Raw genomic sequence first — 17896 nt, forward strand, 5'->3', positions numbered from 1 at the left:
TCACTGTAATATACTTATTTAAGTATTTTGAGTATAAACTGAGAAGTGGGATAGCTGGGTCAAATAGTAGTTCCATTCCAAGTTTTCCAAGGAATCTCCATACTGATTTCCATAAGGGTTGCACCAATCTGCCTTCCCACCAGTAATGTATGAGTGTACCTTTTCCCCCCTCATCCTTGTCAACAATTATTGTTGTTTGTATTCTTGATAATTGCCATTCTGACTGCAGTGAGATGCACTAGAGTAGTTTTGATTTGAATTTCTTTAATTGCTAGAGATGTTAAACATTTAATCTTATATTTGTAGATCAATTGTATTTCTTCTCCTGTGAAGTGTCTGTTCAGTTCCTAAACCCATTTATTGACTGGATTTTTTTTTTTTTTTTTGGTGTTTTGAATTCTTTGTGTATCCTGAAGATTAATGCCCTGAGATGCATGTGGTAAAGATTTTTTCCCATTCTGTAGACTCTCTCTTCAAATTATTGATTCTTTCATTTGCTGAGAAGAAACTCTTTAGTTTGAATCTGTCCCGTTTATTGATTCTTAATTTTACTTCTTGCAATTTAGGAGTCTTGTTAAGAAAGTCAGATCCTAAGCCAACATGGTGAAGATTTCGGCCTACTTTTTTCTTCTATTAGGTGCAGAGTCTTCTGTTCTAGTGCCTAAGTCTTTGATTCACTTTGAGTTGAGTTTTGTGCAGGATGAGAGATAGGGGTTTAATTTCATTTTGTTACATGTGGATTTCCAATTTTCCCAGCACTATTTGTTGAAGAGGCTACCTTTTCTCCAATATGTTTTTGGTGCTTTTGTATACTGTGAAATAACTGTATTTATATGTGCTTCTCTCTGTGTTTTCTATTCTGTACCATTGGTCTATGTATCTGTTTTGGTGTCAATACCATGCTGTTTTTGTTACTATGGTTCTACAGTATAATTTAAGGTCTGGTATTGTGATGCCTCCTGTTTCACTCTTTCACTCTTCTTGCTAAGGATTGCTTTGGTCATTCTGGGTTTTTTATTTTTTCAAATGAATTTCATGATTGCTTTTTCTAGTTCCATGAAGAATGTTATTGGGATTTTAATTGGAACTGCATGAAATCTATATAAATGCTTTTGGTAGTATGACCATTTTAACAATATTAATTCTGCCTATCCAGGAGCATGGGAGATCTTTTCATCTTCTAAGGTCTTCTTCAATTTCTTTCTTTAGTGTTCTGTAGTTTTCATTGTAAAGGTTTTTCACCTCTTCTGTTAGATTGATTCCCAAGTATTTTATTTTTGTTGAGGCTATTGTGAATGGGGTAGTTTTCTCTTTCAGTAGATTCATCACTGATGTAGAGGAACACCTTTGATTTATGGGTATTGATTTATATCCTGCTACTTTGCTGAATTCATTTATGAGTTCTAGAAGTTTTTTGGTGGAATTTTTTGGATCTTCTAAATACAGAATCATGTCATCAACAAATAGTGATAGTTTGAGTGCTTCTTTTCCTATTCATATCCCTTTAATTTCTTCCTTCTGTCTAATTACTCTGGCTAGAGTTTCAAGGACTATGTTGAATAGAAGTGGTGAAAGAGGGCATCCTTGTCTTGTTCCAGTTTTTAGAGGGAATGTTTTCAATTTTTCTCCATTTAGAATGATGTTGGCCTTGGGTTTAGCACATGTAACTTCTACAATATTGAGGTATGTCCCTAGTTTTTCTAGTGTTTTGAACATGAAGGGGTGCTGTATTTTGTCTAATGATTTTTCTGCATCTATTGAGATGATCATATGATTCTTGTTTTTAAGTCCACTGATGTGACAAATTATGTTTATTGATTTCCGTATGTTGAACCAAACTTGAATCCCTGGGATGAACCCTATGTTGTATCACTATTCTCATTTACCTCTAAGTATTTTTTTTAATCTCATCTCTGATTTCTCCCATTATCCAGTCATCATTTAGTAGCATATTATTTAGTATCCAGGTGTTGCAGTAGCTTCTATTTTTATTCTATCATTCATTTCTGATTTTATTTCATTGTGATCTGATAAGATGCAGGGTTTTATTTATGTTTTTTTGTATTTGCTAAGAGTTGCTTTGTGGCATAAGATATGGTCTATTTTAGAGAAGGATCCATGTGCTGCTGAGAAGAAAGTGTATTCTTTCATTGATGGATGAAATATTCTACATATGTCTGTTAAGTCTCAATTATTGATTGTATTATTTAGATCTAGAGTTTCTTTGTTTAGTTTTTGTTTGGAAGATCTATCCAGTAGTAAGAGAAGTGTTAAAGTCACCCAGTATTACTGTGTTGTGGTCTATTTGATTCTTGAAGTTAAGAAGGGTTTATTTGATGTACATAGATGCTCCATTGTTTGTGGCATAAATATTTATGATTGTTATGTCATGTTGATGTATAATTCCCTTAAGCAGTATGAAATGTCCTTCTTCGTCCCTTCTGATTAACTTTGGCTTGAAGTCCACTTTATCTGTTATGAAGATAGAAACCCCTGCTTGTTTATGTAATCCATGTGAGTGATGTGTTTTTACCATCCTTTCACCTTGAGTCTGTGGATGTCTTTGCCTATGAGGTGAGTCTCTTGGAGATTCAATCAATCTGACAGTCTATGTCATTGACTGATGAATTTTAAAGGTTATTATTGAGATTTTATTTGTGTTTCTGGCCATTTTGGTTTACTTATGGTTTTTAATTTGACTTAGTTTCTCCTTTGATTGACTATTCCTTTAGCATTGTTCCTTTCTTTGCTCATTTTTACTTTTCTCACTTCTTCCTTGTGAATATTTTGTTGAGAATATTCTGTAGTGCAGGATTTTTTAGTTGTGAATTCTTTTAACTTTTGTTTATCATGGGAGTTTTTTTATTTCATCTTCATATCTGAAACTTAATTTTGCTGGAAATAAAATTCTTAGTTGGCATCCATTTTCTTTCAGATCTTGAAATAGATTATTCCAGGACCTCCTAGCTTTGAGAATTTGAATTGAGAAATCAGTTGAGATCCAAATTGTTTTCCCCCATATGTAATTTGATTTTTTTTCCTCTCATGGCCTTTAAGATTTTATCTTTATTCTTTGTGTTAGTCATTCTTATTATTATATGTTGTTGTGGTGTGGGTATGTTGTAATTTTGTACATTTGGGGTTCTATAAGCCTCTTGTACTTGATTTTCCATTTCATTTTTTAGGTTTGGGAAATATTCTGATATTATTTCATTGAAAAGACTGTGCATTCCTTTGGTTTGTATCTCCACTCCTTCATCTATCCCAATAACTCTCAAATTTGGTCTTTTCATGTTATCCCATAATTCTTGGATGTTCTGTTCATGGTTTTTTATCATCTTCTCTGCATGGTCAGCTCTATTTTCATGATTATATATTTTATCTTCATTGCCTGAGGTTCTGTCTTCCAAGTGGTCTAGTCTGTTTGTAATGTTTTCTATTGAATTTGTATAATTTGGTTTATTCATGCCTTCATTTTGAGAATTTCTGCTTGGTGTTTATTTACAATCTCTAACTCTTTATTGAAGTGATCTTTCACTTTCTGTGTTTTTTCTTTGATTTCACTCCTTATACTATCCTTCACTTTGCAGATCAGTTTTAACTATGTACATTCTAAACTCTTTCTCTGACATTTTGTCTGTGTTGTCAGTGGATTCTGTCATTGGAGCATCTTGGTTTGCTTGGAGCTCTTTATTCCCTTGTTTTTTCATGTCATTTGTGTGTTTTGCCATCTAGCAGTATGGATCTAAGGCAGCATAAATTCTACCCTGCAGACCTAAAGTGTCACTGAGGGTTTCTAGCACCTCACCTTCAAGGGAGGAGACTGACATCAGCAGCACCCAATTTAAACAACACACAGCCCCAAACCCTAATGGGCTTGGTAGATACTACCAAGATTTATATAGTTTTCTTGCGACAAACAGAAAAGACAAGTTCAGTTACTGTTCACATGTACACAACAAATTTGCTAAAAGGGTTCCCAATTCTGAATGTTGGACAAAGAGAGAACAGAAGTGCTGCAGGACATGATGCTTATGAGGGAGGAAGAGAGAAGTCATAAGCAAAAATCTATAGTAAGTGTGGAAGAGAAATTGACAGATACTGACCTTTAGTGGGAGAAAAGTGGGAATCCAGGAAAACAGACAAGTGAGAGAAAAAATATATACAATAAAAAATTAAGGGGTGGGGGGGAAGAGAAAAAATGGCAGAATGAATCAAACAACATTACCCTATGTAAATTTATGATTACACAAATGGTATGCCTTTACGCCATGTACAGACAGAGAAACAACATGTATCCCATTTGTTTACAATAAAAAAAGAAAAAAAAATTAAAAATATAAGACTATTCAACAAAACTGCAAAATACCATCCATACACCACAGTCCTCAACAAACAAATGAAAACAAATGAAAAATGAAAATGAATGAAAAATACTGGATCACCAAAATAGTAGAGATGCTAGAGAAGAGAAAAAAATTATTATTATTTAAAAATATTTTTTAGTTAGTGATGGATTTTTATTTTATTTATTTATTTATTTATTTATTTATTTATTTATTTATTTATATGTGGTGCTGAGAGTCGAAACCAGTTCCTCACACATCGGAAGCAGGCACTCTACCACTAAGCTCCAGCCCCAACCCCCAGTACAAAAATTATTTAGGAACAAGTACAATAACGAAAACAACCCCCCCCCCCAAAAAAAAAAAAAAAACCCAAAAACTCAATGGAAAACTGAGCAACTCTTTGCTTCAGAATTTAAAGGTTTTTTTCAGTCCTGTCTCTGATTCTTCATGGGATTGCCAGGTCCAGACTGCCCACGCAGAATCAGTCACTCGCTATCCCACAGATCTGGGTTTCCGATACCCCAGGCTTGGCCACGGTGCAGTCCCAAAATCTCAGTGCTATTCCAATTTGCACAGAGCTCACCAGGGATGTGCTCACATAGAGGAGCCACCCTGAAAAGAAGCTGCAAGATGGCGGTCACCAGCACTCCCAACAGGAAGGCTCCAGGCACAGCCAACCTTGCAGCCACTCTGACACTGGACCTCCAGGTCCTGGCCGGTGTCCCCACACAGAGGCAGCTGTGCCCTAAGACGGTGGTGATGGCATACCGGTTGGGCCCCTGGCCTCCCAGCTGCTAGCTGGTGTCCTAAGATGGAAGTGGCGTGTGTAACCAAACCTGCTGGCACTCTGGCAGTGGACCTTCGGGTGGCGGCAGCAGCAGGTCGGCAGCAGCTGGTGGTGGGTTGTCGGCAGCAGCACCTGTGGTAGCAGCGCCTGGAGAGGAGACCTCCATGTGACAGTAGGGGTGGTGTCTGTGGGTAGCAGTGCAGGCCCTGGACATTCCTGGAGAAAGGACTTGTGGGCGATGGCAGTGGCATCTCTGGCTGTGGTATCTGTGGCCTCAACCCAATTCATTCTTACTTCCGTTCCATTGAATAGCACTGAGATTTTGGGACTGCACCGTGGCCAAGCCTGGGGTATCGGAAACCCAGATCTGTGGGATAGCTCCATTGAAACTGCTCATCAAGTGCAAACAACCTCAATTCTTTCAGATTCAGTGAGTACTCCTTTGACTTCCTTTACTGAGTCACTCAGCAGCAATTGATACCGCTGCCCGCTCCATCCGCGCACTTCTTCCCTCTTGACTTCTGTGATAGCATGCTCTTCATGCGTCTCCTATTCCTACGGCTATTCACTCTTAGTTTCTGCTGTTCTCGCCTCCTTGGCCTGATGTTGGCAGACTCCAGGCCTTGGGTCTAGCTCTCAGTTCTCCCCTGCTCCCTTTTGTTATTGGTGCATTTTAATTATACACAATAGTGGGATTCCTGGTTAGGTATTTGTACGTGCGCACGGTATGACAATACGGTTTGGTCAGTCTGCTTCCCCACATTTCCCCTTTGCATTCCCTCCTTCTTCCCCAGGTCCCTTTGCTCTCCTCTGCGGGTCTCACTTTCCAGTTCTAGGTTCTCCCACTGCACTTCCATCAGGAGTTAGCCCCAGACCTTCACTCATTTCCACCGCTGCCTGGTTAGAAATTCAAAAAGCTAAAGCAATGCTGTTGGGATTGATGGATACTAGAGTTTTCCAGGCTTTTGTCTTCTTAGAAACACAGCAGTGCTTTTTCTTTCCTTGACCATCCATTTTTGAAGACAACTGAATTAGTTGTGATCCCTCTTAACTACGTATTTGCTAAATATATCTATCTGATTTTTTTTTAAAGAAAGCTTTTGTTTATTAGATATGGAGTGTGGAAGATTCTGTGATACAGTTTAAATTCACCCTTTAATCAAAAAGGTGGAAAATTTTTAAGAACGTCCATTAGGCTTTGTTTCTTTCCTTAACAGTTCAGTGGCTTCCTCTGTAGTCAGTATAAGGTTGGAGCGCCTTACCATGGCTTCTAAGTTACCCGGGTAGCAGCTCCATCTTCAGGAATGCTAATTTCGCCCTTCGTGTGCTCCAAATGCATGGCTTTGGCATTTGCTGTTCTTTTTCGTAGAAGCCCCTTCCTTCCAGCTACTGCCGGAGCTGGCTCTGCATTGCCTTCAGGTGCAGCACCGCTCTCCTGCACTGTCTGAGAAGCCTTTCCTGATTGTCCCGGGGTACCTTCAAGCACCTGAAGTACCCTGTCCTCTCCACTCCAGTTTTTTTTTTTTTTTTCACAAATATGTTTTTTTCCTTCCTAGAAGGAATAAAAATCTGGTATTATTTATCGGTTGTCTTTTCTTCCTTGCCTATGATGAATCACCCCAACTAAAAGAGTTTTGAATGAGGAAACTTGGGAAGTTTGTGGTGAAATGAGTTCTACTCAATCCCGGGGTTTGGGCGGGAACACTGCATTAAGTAACCCTTGAGGAGAGACAAAAGCATGTGACCAAAGAGCCAGGCATATGATGGTCTCTGCATTTCTGAAGTACTGCCTGAATTATTTTCTATTTCAAAAATAACATTTATTCTGATAACAAAACAAAGGTATATCTATTATAGACAATAATCACCTTTATTTCCTCGCCCAGTGATAAACATAATGAACATTTTTTTTGTGAAGAATCAATCATTCAGAAACTCTTTGAGGGACTACTGTGTCATGAATTCTACCCTGAATAAAACGGATAAAATGAACAAAAACTCACTGTCACGGCACTTCCCATCTCTCTTCTCTGTACTTCTCCCACATAATTAGAATCATATTTACAGTCTCCAAAACATTAGTTTCACTTAATAGTTTGGTCCTGATATGTCCCCATGTGATTACTTGCAACATAATTTTAATGGATATGTTGTTATGTATGTGACTGAGTCCTTCTGGTTGAAAATTCAGGTAATTCGAAAATTTTCCATATTGAATAATGTTGTAGGAAATGTACCTGTATAAAAATTTGAAAGCATATTCATCATTTCATTAATACAAATTTCTAGAATTAGAATTTCTGACTAATAGGGCATATTCATTTTAGTTTTACTTCCCACAACAGTGTAACAGTGTAAGAAAGTTCTCTTCATTTTTATGTACTATCCTTTTTTTGGGGGGGGGGCGCTTTTGTTATGGAGCCTCATTTCCTGTCCATTTTTAATTTTTTTGATTTATTTTGAGACACAGTCTTGCTATGTTGCTTAGGGCCTTGCTAAGTTTCTGAGCCTGGCCTTGAACTTGTGTTTGTTCTGCCTCAGCCTCTCAAGCCACTGGGATTACAGGTAAAATTTATGTACTATCTTAAAACAAAACAAAACCTTGTCTACAAAATTTATTCAATTTGTACCTAATTTTTTTTTTTTTCTAATTCTATTTCTTTGGTTACGTACATTTTCTTCAATAGGGTTCCCATTCATGTTCCTGGCCGTGTTTAATTGGAAGTGTGTATAGTTTTAAAAAATTGATTTGTAGGGCCAGGCATGGTGGCACACGGCCTGTAATCCCAGTGGCTTGGGAGCCTGAGACAGGGGAATTGTGAGTTCAAAGCCAGACTCAGGAAAAGCAAGGCACTAAGCAACTCAGTGAGATCCTATCTCTAAATAAAATACAAAAATGGGCTGGGGATGTGGCTCAGTGGTAGAGTGCCCCTGAGTTCAATGCCTGCCACCTCCCCCCCCCCATTAAACTGGTTTGTAAGAACGTGTTACATACTTAGGAATATATGATATAACATGTATTTTGTAACTATCACTCTTAGCTAATAATTTCCTTTTTGATTTTTTCTGTACTTTTTTTTTCCTTAATGATTTCTTTTTCTTTTTTTTTATTGTAAACAAATGGGATACATGTTGTTTCTCTGTTTGTACATGGAGTCAAGGCAGACCATTTGTGTAGTCATAAATTTACATAGGGTAATGTTGTTTGATTCATTCTGTTATTTTTTTTCCTTCCCCCCCACCCCTCTCACCCCTCTTTTCCCTATATACAGTCCTTCCTTCCTCCATTCTTGCCACCCTCCTTAACCCTAACCCTAAACCTAACCCTAACCCTAACGCTAACCCCTCCCACCCCCCATTATATGTCCTCATCCGCTTATCAGCGAGATCATTTGTCCTTTAGTTTTTGAGATTGGCTTATCTCACTTAGCATGATATTCTCCAATTTCATCCATTTGCCTGCAAATGCCATAATTTTATCATTCTTTATGGCTGAGTAATATTCCATTGTATATATATGCCACAGTTTCTTTATCCATTCATCAATTGAAGGGCATCTAGGTTGGTTCCACAATCTGGCTATGGTGAATTGAGCAGCAATGAACATTGATGTGGCTGTATCTCTGTAGTATGCTCATTTTAAGTCCTTTGGATATAGGCCTAGGAGTGGGATAGCTGGGTCAAATTGTGGTTCCATTCCAAGCTTTCTGAGGATTCTCCATACTGCTTTCCAGAGTGGCTGCACTAATTTGCAACCCCACCAGCAATGTATGAGTGTACCTTTTTCCCCACATCCTCTCCAACACATATTGTTGCTTGTGTTCTTGATAATCACCATTCTAATTGGGGTGAGATGGAATCTTAGGGTAGTTTTGATTTGCATTTCTCTTATTACTAGGGATGTTGAACATTTTTTCATATATCTGTTGATTGCTTGTACATGTTCTTCTGTGAAGTGTCTGTTCATTTCCTTAGCCCATTTGTCGATTGGATTATTTGTATTCTTGGTGTAGAGTAGGCGAGCGCTCTCCAAAATGAGCTATTTCTTCAGCTCTGATTTCTTCTTTTGGTATTGTGCTAGAAAGGGTTTTCCCAACTTAAGATTTCATATTTTCCTAATTTTTCTGTTCTCTTGTTCCTTTCAATTTGTCTCTATTTATTTAATTCTCTTTTTAGGTAGACATGTTATTTATGTAGATTTATATTGTTACACGAAGTGGAGTAGATCCAATTATTCTATCCAAATAATGTTAACAGAAATATTAATTAGATGGACAGAATTTCATTGCATGGGTTTGCCACAAATTATTTGACCAATGTGTGGTTGGATAATTGTCCCTCCCCCCCTTTTTTTTTTTTCTTATAAAATTCTGTTGGGTGTGGTGGTGCATGTTTGTAATCCTGCTGCTAATCTCAGTGACTTGGGAGGCTGAGACAGGAGGATAGAGTTCAAATCCAGCCTTCACAATTTAGGGAGACCCTAAGCAACTTAGCAAGACCCTTTCTAAAAATAAAAAAATTAAAAAGAGCTGGGGATATAACTCAGTAATAAAGCATCCCTGGGTTCAATCCCCAGTAACCTCCCCACCCCCAATATTTTTGGACACAAATCTCCCCTATAAAATTCTCCAGGTTCTGTGTTGCTTCTGGAAGTGTAATTTGTCTACATGAGTGATTCGTGGGTGGGTAGTTTTGGTGATGACTAGGTGTGCCTGGTCATCTACCACAGTAACTAAATAGATAAAAAAGGTCACTAGAAAAGAGAAGTCCTTTAGTTCCAGCTCAGTTCTTTCCTCTGTATCTGCTAACACTGAGTCCAGAGCTCTCTGAGGCTCTATCTGGAACAAACATCTCCCTCCATTTACCTGCCTTTGAGGTTCTCAGTCGCATGGACTGTGCCCTGGTTTATCTATTAGTACTATCCCAGAAATCATAAAACTCTCTGGTCCTTCTCTTGCTTTGAGTTTATAGATTCACTTCTTTTCATAAATCTTTACTGTAATTTTGACAAAATTTGAGAAGTTGTTTTTGTTTTCCTTAGAACATGTAAAGCAGATTTAGGCAGACAATGTTACTTTCCCTATAGGAATCCTAGCTGTTCATAATAATAGGCTGCATGACCACTCTCCGTCTGGTGTTAGATTGTTACAAATACTGTCAACACTATAAGAAGAAGAGGAAGAAAAAACTCTTTGGAGAGTCTAATAAGTCACTGGTCTAATAATATTGTTTAGCACTCATTAAAGCACAGTTCTTTGCGAGTATTATCTTCAGACAGTCTTTAAATATTCTTAATTAAATACCTCTCCCCTTTTTTGTAGGATGGGGATTGAACACAGGGCTTCATGTACTATGCTACTGAGCTACAGTCCCCCCAACCCCAGGTAAATAACTGAAATGAAAATTCAAACATAGATAACACAGTCACCTGGAACCATACTTGCACAGAAACACCAAAAGATGTAATTATACTTATATAATTATAACTTAAAGACTCACAAAAATAGGTTGAAAAGAGTTAATACAGAGGTTAGTTTCAGAACTAACCTTTGATTAAAGGAGTAAGTGACTAAACTGATAATGGGTTACTAGTCAAGAAAGAGTAGAAAGTTAACTAAAAAAATTAAGTGTGTCCAAGAGACCAAACACGGAGACAGGGGAATTTGTAAAGAATGAGGGAAATAGGAAGATACTTCTCCTGGAAGTTTCAGATATTCTTATTTCTGGATTTCACTGTTATTTTCCTTCCTCTTCTCTGTCATAAGGGGAAATTTAAAAATATTAAACTCCATAATTTTTTTATATAATAGCTTTATTGATATAGGATTCACATATCACAAGATTCATCTTTTTGAAATGTATAATTCAGTGGTTTTCACACTTAGAATTGTGTGGCCGTTGCCACTACCTCATTCCTGAACATTTTCATCACCCTCCAAAGAAACCTCCTATTCCTAATTGTAACCCCAGGCAACCATTAATCTACTTCTGTCTCAATAGATGTTCCTATTCTGGACATTTAATATAAGCAAAATCATATAATATGTGGCTTTTTGTGTCTGGTTTCTTTTATAGAGTACAAATTTGGTAAGCTTATCCATGTTACAGTTATGTATCTGTACTTCATCCCTTTTTACTACTCAGTAGTATTCCACTGTATGGATATATCACTTTATTATTTTATTTTATTTTATTTTTACAGAATTGTGCATTGAACTCAGAGCTTTGCATGTGCTATACTAGTGCTTTACTGTGGAGCAACATCTGTAGATTTATAAGAACATTTTTGATTATAGTAAAAAGCACATAACATTTACTACTATAACTTTAAAAATTATTTTAAAAATTATTTTATTTTTTGGAATATAACCTTAAAAATTATTTTATTTGTTGGAATATAACTTCCCATTCTTGTCGTTGTACTTGATATGGAGTTACACTGGTCCTGTATTCAAACATGAACATAGAAAAGTTATGTCCGATTCTTCTACTGTCTTTCCTATTCTCACTCTTCCCTTCTTTTCATTCCCCTTTGTCTAATCCAATGAACTTCTGTTATCCACCCCTGCCCCCATTAAGTGTTAGCATAGACATATATCAATCAGACCATTTGTCCTTTGGCTTTGGGGATTGGTTTATTTCACTTAGCATGATAGTCTCCAGTTCCATTCGTTTACTGGCAAATGTCACAATTTCATTCTTCATTAAGACTGAGTAATATACTCCATTGTGTATATATACCACATTTTCTTTATCCATTCATCTGTTGAAGGGTACCTAGGATTGGTTCCATAGCTTAGCTACCATGAATTGAGCTACTATAAACATTGATGTGACGGTGTCACCATAGTATTCTGATTTTAAGTCCTTTGGATATATGCCAAGGAGTGGGATAACTGGGTTAAATGGTGGTTCCATTCCAAGTTTTCTGAGGAATCTCCACACTGCTTTCTAGAGTGGTTGAACCAATGTGCAGTCCCACCAGCAACGTATCAGTGGACTTTCGCCCTTACTTCTTCACCAACATTTATTGTTACTTGTATTCTTGAGAACTGTCATTCCGACTAGAGTGAGATGGAATCTCAGTGTAGTTTTAATTTATATTTCTCTAATTGCTGGAGATGTTGAACATTTTTTCATATATTTGTTGACCATTTGTATTTCTTCTGTAAAGTGCCTGTTCAATTCCTTTGCCCACTTATAGATTGGTTATTTGCTTTTTTGGTGTTAAATGTTTTGAGTTCTTTGGGTATCCTGGAGATTAATGTTCCAAGGTTCAGGTGGCAAAGATTTTCTCCCATTCTGTAGACTTTCTGTTCACATTCTTGATTGTTTCCTTTGCTATGAAGAAGCTTTTTAGTTTGATACCATCCCATTTATATATTCTTGATTTTACTTCTTATGCTTTAGGAGTCTTCCTGAGGAATATGGTTCCTAAGTCAAAATGATGGAGGATTGGGTCTATTTCTATGAAGTACAGGGTCTCTGGTCTAATTCCTAGGTCCTTGATCCACTTTAAGTTGAGTTTTGTGCAGAGTAAGAGATAGAGGTTTAATTTCATTTGACTACATGTGGATTTCCAATTTTCCCAGCACCATTTGTTGAAGAGACTGTCTTTTCTCTAATGTATGTTTATGGCACCTTTGTTGAGTATGAGATAACTGTACTTATGTGGGTTTGTCTCTGTGTCTTCTATTCTACTCCATTGGTCTTCATGTCAGCTTTTGTGCCAATACCATGCTAGTTTTTTTTAATATTTTGTTTTAAGAAGTTGATGGACATTTATTTTATTCATTTGTTTATATGTGGTGCTGAGAATGGCACCCAGTGCCTCATACATGCTAGGCAAGCGCTCTAACACTGAGCCACAACCCCAGCCCCTACCATGCCTTTTTTGTTACTATTCCTCTGTAGTATAATTTAAGGTCTGGCATTATGGTACCTCCTACTTCATTTTTCTTGCTAAGGATTGCTGTGGCTATTCTGGGTCTCTTATTTTTCCAAATACATATTATGATTACTTTTTCTGCTTCCATGAAGAACATCATTGGAATTTTAATAGGAATTGCATTAAATCTGTATAGCACTTTTGGTAGTTTGGTCATTTTGACAATATTAATTCTGCTTATCCAAGAACATGGGAGATCTTTCCATCTTCTAAGGTCTTCTTCAATTTCTTTATTTAGTGTTCTGTAGTTTTCATTGTAGAGATCTTTCACCTCTTTTGTTAGATTGATTCCCAAGTATTTTATTTTTGTTGAGGCTATTGTGAATGGGGTAGTTTTCCTAATTTCTCTTCCAGTTGATTCATCACTGATATATAGGAACACCTTTGATTTATGGGTATTGATTTTATATCCTGCTACTTTGCTGAATTCATTTATGAGTTCTAGAAGTTTTCTGGTGGAGTGTTTTGAATTTTCTAAATATAGAATCATGTTGTTGGCAAATAGTGATAGTTTGAGTTCTTCTTTTTAAATTCCTTTAATTTCTTCCTTCTGTCTAATTGCTCTGGCTAGAGTTTCAAGGACTATGTTGAATAGAAGAGGTGAAAGAGGGCATCCTTGTGTTGTAGTTTTTAGAGGGAATGCTTTCAATTTTTCTCCATTTAGAATGATATTGACCTTGGGTTTAACATATATAGTTACAATATTGAGGTATGTTCCTTATTATCCCTAGTTTTCTAGTGTTTGGAATATGAATGAATGCTATATATTATTAAATGCTTTTTCTGTATCTATTGAGATAATCATGTGATTCTTGTCTTTAATTCTATTGATGTGGGGGGGCGATCCAAGATGGCGACCTAGAGGGTGACTGCACCCCCAGTCACTCCAGAACCCAGGAGTTAAGAAGGGGAGGCATTGAGAGACTCGGACTGAAATAGAGCCACAGGTGAGTCTGCCCACTGGGTAAAGCTCGGCCCGGGTGGCAGACCCAGATAGAGGTGGCTTATCGGAGCCGGGCAGGGCAGCTAGAGTCTTCCACAGGCAGCCCTGCGCACTCCGGCGGTGGGCCCCGCCCACACAGCCAGCTTCTCCAGGTTCCCGGAGCGGGCCCACTAGTGAGAGCCTTTCTGACCAGAACAAGCTCCAAGTCCTGGAGCCAGCGCAGCACAGCGTACTCTGGCACACAAGCAGCTTCAGGGACCAGGATAGGGCAACCAGAGACCTCCCCAAGTAGCCTGGATGCCTGCAGTGGGAGGTGCCTTTCAAGGCTAGTTTCTCGGAGCAGACCGCCCAGTGAGAGGCTTTCTACATAGAACCAGTCACAAGCCCCCGAACCAATGGAGAGCTTCGATCTGCAAGCAGCCTCTGGGATCAGGGCAGGGCAGCCAGAGAACTCTTCAGGCGGCTCTGCCCACTCCGGCCACAGGTTCTCTTCACAGGGCGATCCAAGATGGTGGCCTAGAGGGTGACTGCACCCCCAGTCGCTCCAGAACCCAGGAGTTAAGAAGGGGAGGCATTGAGAGACTCGGACTGAAATAGAGCCACAGGTGAGTCTGCCCACTGGGTAAAGCTCGGCCCGGGTGGCAGGCCCAGATAGAGGTGGCTTATCGGAGCTGGGCAGGGCAGCTAGAGTCTTCCCAAGGTAGCCTTCCACACTCCGGCAGTGGGCTCCTCCCACACGGCCAGCTGCACGGTGCAGGCCCACAGTGAGAGCCTTTCCGCACAGAGCCAGTTCCAAACCGTGGAACCAGTAGGGGGCTAGGGGCAGTTTTCTTCGAATGCGCTGCTTTATCAGATTCCTCCAAGACATCAGGCTACTGAAGGCTGGGAGGTGATACACTGGAAATCTACCGGGACACTATAAGCCAATAGCAGAAAACTGCAATATCTCAGGGTCCCACTGACAGCTGACCAATATGAGAAAACAAGGGAAGAAAATGTCCCAAACAAACCTAGATACTACATCAATAAAACCCAATGACAGCACAGCAGAAGAAATGTCAGAAAGGGAGTTCAGAATGTATGTAATTAAAACGATCAGGGAAACTAATGAGGAGATGAAAGAGCAAATACAGGCATTGAAGGAGGAGATGAAAGAGCAAATGCAGGCATTAAATGATCGCACCAATCAACAGTTAAAAGACCAAATACGGGAAGCAAGAGATCATTTCAATAAAGAGTTAGAGATACTGAAAAAAAAAAAAAAAACAAACTGAAATACTTGAAAGGAAGGAAACAATAAACCAAGTTAAAAACTCCATAGAAAGCATAACCAATAGGATAGAACACCTGGAAGACAGAACCTCAGACATGAAGACAAATTATTTAATCTTGAAAGCAAAGTTGGCCAAACAGAAAAGATGGTAAGAAATCATGAACAGAATCTACAAGAATTATGGGATATCATGAAAAGGCCAAATTTAAGAATTATTGGGATTGAGGAAGGCTTAGAGAAACAAACCAAAGGAATGAACAATCTATTCAATGAAATAATAACAGAAAATTTCCCAAATCTGAAGAATGAAATGGAAAACCAAGTACAAGAGGCTTATAGAACTCCAAACATACAAAATTACAACAGACCCACACCAAGGCACATTATTATGAAAATACCTAACATACAACTAAAGACAGAATTTAAAGGCCACGAGAGAAAAGAATCAAATTACATTCAGAGGGAAACCAATAAGAATATCAGCAGATTTTTCAATCCAGACCCTAAAAGCTAGAAGGGCCTGGAACAACATATACCAAGCCCTGAAAGAAAACGGATGCCAACCAAGAATCTTATACCCAGCAAAACTTACCTTCAAATTTGACGATGAAATAAGATCATTCCATGATAAACAAAAGCTAAAGGAATTTACAAAAGAAAGCCGGCATTACAGAACATTCTCAGCAAATATTCCATGAGGAAGAGATGAAAAAACAACGATGCAAATCAGCAACAGGAGGCGCTAGCCTAAGGAAATAGCCAAATAAAGGAGAACCAAATCATGTCAAAAACAAATATGAGTCAATTGACTGGGAATACAAATCATATCACAATAATAACCCTGAATGTTAAGGCCTGAATTCATCAATCAAAAGACACAGACTGGCAGATTGGATTAAAAGAAAATCCAACAATATGCTGCCTGCAAGAGACTCATCTCATAGAAAGAGGACACCCATAGACTAAAGGTGAAAGGATGGGGAAAAACATACCATGCACACGGACACAGCAAAAAAGCTGGATATCCATCCTCATTTCAGATAATGTGGACTTCAACCAAAACTAGTCAGAAGGGATAAGAAGGGACATTACATGCTGCTTAAGGGAAAGCATAAATCAGCAAGACATAACAATCATAAATATCTATGCCCCGAACATTGGCTCATCCACGTACATCAAACAAATCCTTCTCAATTCCAGAAATCAAATAGACCACAACACAATAATACTAGGTGATTTTAACACACCTCTCTCACCACTGGAAAGATCGTCCAAACAAAAAATTGAATATAAGAAACTATAGAATTCAACAACACACATCAGCAATTTAGACTTAACGGACATATATAGAATATACCATCCAACAAAGAACGAATACACTTTCTTCTCAGCAGCACATGGATCCTTCTCTAAAATAGACCATATTTTATGCCACAAAGCTACTGTTAGCAAATACAAGAAGATAGAGATACTACCTTGTACTCTATCAGATCATAATGGACTGAAATTAGAAATAAATGACAGAATAAAAAACAGAAACTTCTCCAATACCTGGAGACTAAATAATACACTATTATATGAATGGATAACAGAAGACATCAGGAGGGAAATAAAAAAATTCTTAGAAGTAAACGAGAACAAAGACACATCATATCAAAATCTCTGGGACACTATGAAAGCAGTACTTAGAGGAAGATTTATTTCATGAGGTGCATTCAAAAAAAGAAGTAGAAATCAACAAATAAATGACTTAACACTACAGCTCAAAGCCCTAGAAAAAGAAGAACAGACCAATACCAAAAGTAGTAGAAGACAGGAAATAGTTAAAATCAGAGCCGAAATCAACGAAATCGAAACAAAAGAAACAATTGGAAAAATTAACAAAATAAATAGTTGGTTCTTTGAAAAAATAAATAAAATTGATAAACCCTTAGCTACACTAACAAGAGAAAGAGGGAGAAAACTCAAATTACTAAAATTCGGAATGAACAAGGAAATATCACAACAGACACGAGTGAAATACAAAACATAATTAGAAGCTATTTCGAAAATCTATACTCCAACAAAACAGAAAACCTCGAAGACATCAACAAATTTCTAGAGACATATGAACTACCTAAACTGAGGAGGAGGACATACACAACTTAAATAACCAATTTCAAGCAATGAAATAGAAGAGGTCATCAAAAGCCTACCAACAAAGAAAAGTCCAGGACCAGATGGGTTCTCAGCCGAGTTCTACAAAACCTTTAAAGAAGAGCTCATTCCAATACTCCTCAAACTATTCCATGAAATAGAAGAGGAGGGAACCCTCCCCAAACTCATTCTATGAAGCCAATATCACCCTGATACCTAAACCAGACAGAAACACATCGAGGAAAGAAAATTTCAGACCAATATAATTAATGAACATTGATGCAAAAATTCTCAACAAATTTTAGCAAATCGCATCAAAACTATTAAAAAGATAGTGCACCACGATCAAGGGGGTTGTATCCAGGGATGCAAGGTTGGTTCAACATTCGGAAATCAATAAATGTCATTCACCATATCAACAGACTTAAAGTTAAGAATCACATGATTATTCAATAGATGC

The 17896-nt window shown here is 37.9% G+C and overlaps 1 protein-coding gene across 1 annotated transcript in view; it reads right to left on the bottom strand.

Moving 5' to 3' along the window:
- Nucleotides 1-5155: 5155 nt before the first annotated feature.
- The window catches only part of Tex55 (testis expressed 55), a 48448-nt gene continuing 35707 nt past the window's right edge, over nt 5156-17896 (bottom strand). Inside the window, 2 exon segments of the mRNA XM_047565488.1 lie at nt 5156-5321; nt 5960-6033. Coding sequence (XP_047421444.1) covers nt 5156-5321; nt 5960-6033 — 240 coding nt within the window.

The sequence above is a fragment of the Sciurus carolinensis genome, chromosome 9 (assembly GCF_902686445.1).
Source record: "Sciurus carolinensis chromosome 9, mSciCar1.2, whole genome shotgun sequence".
NCBI classification, from domain to species: Eukaryota; Metazoa; Chordata; class Mammalia; order Rodentia; family Sciuridae; genus Sciurus; species Sciurus carolinensis.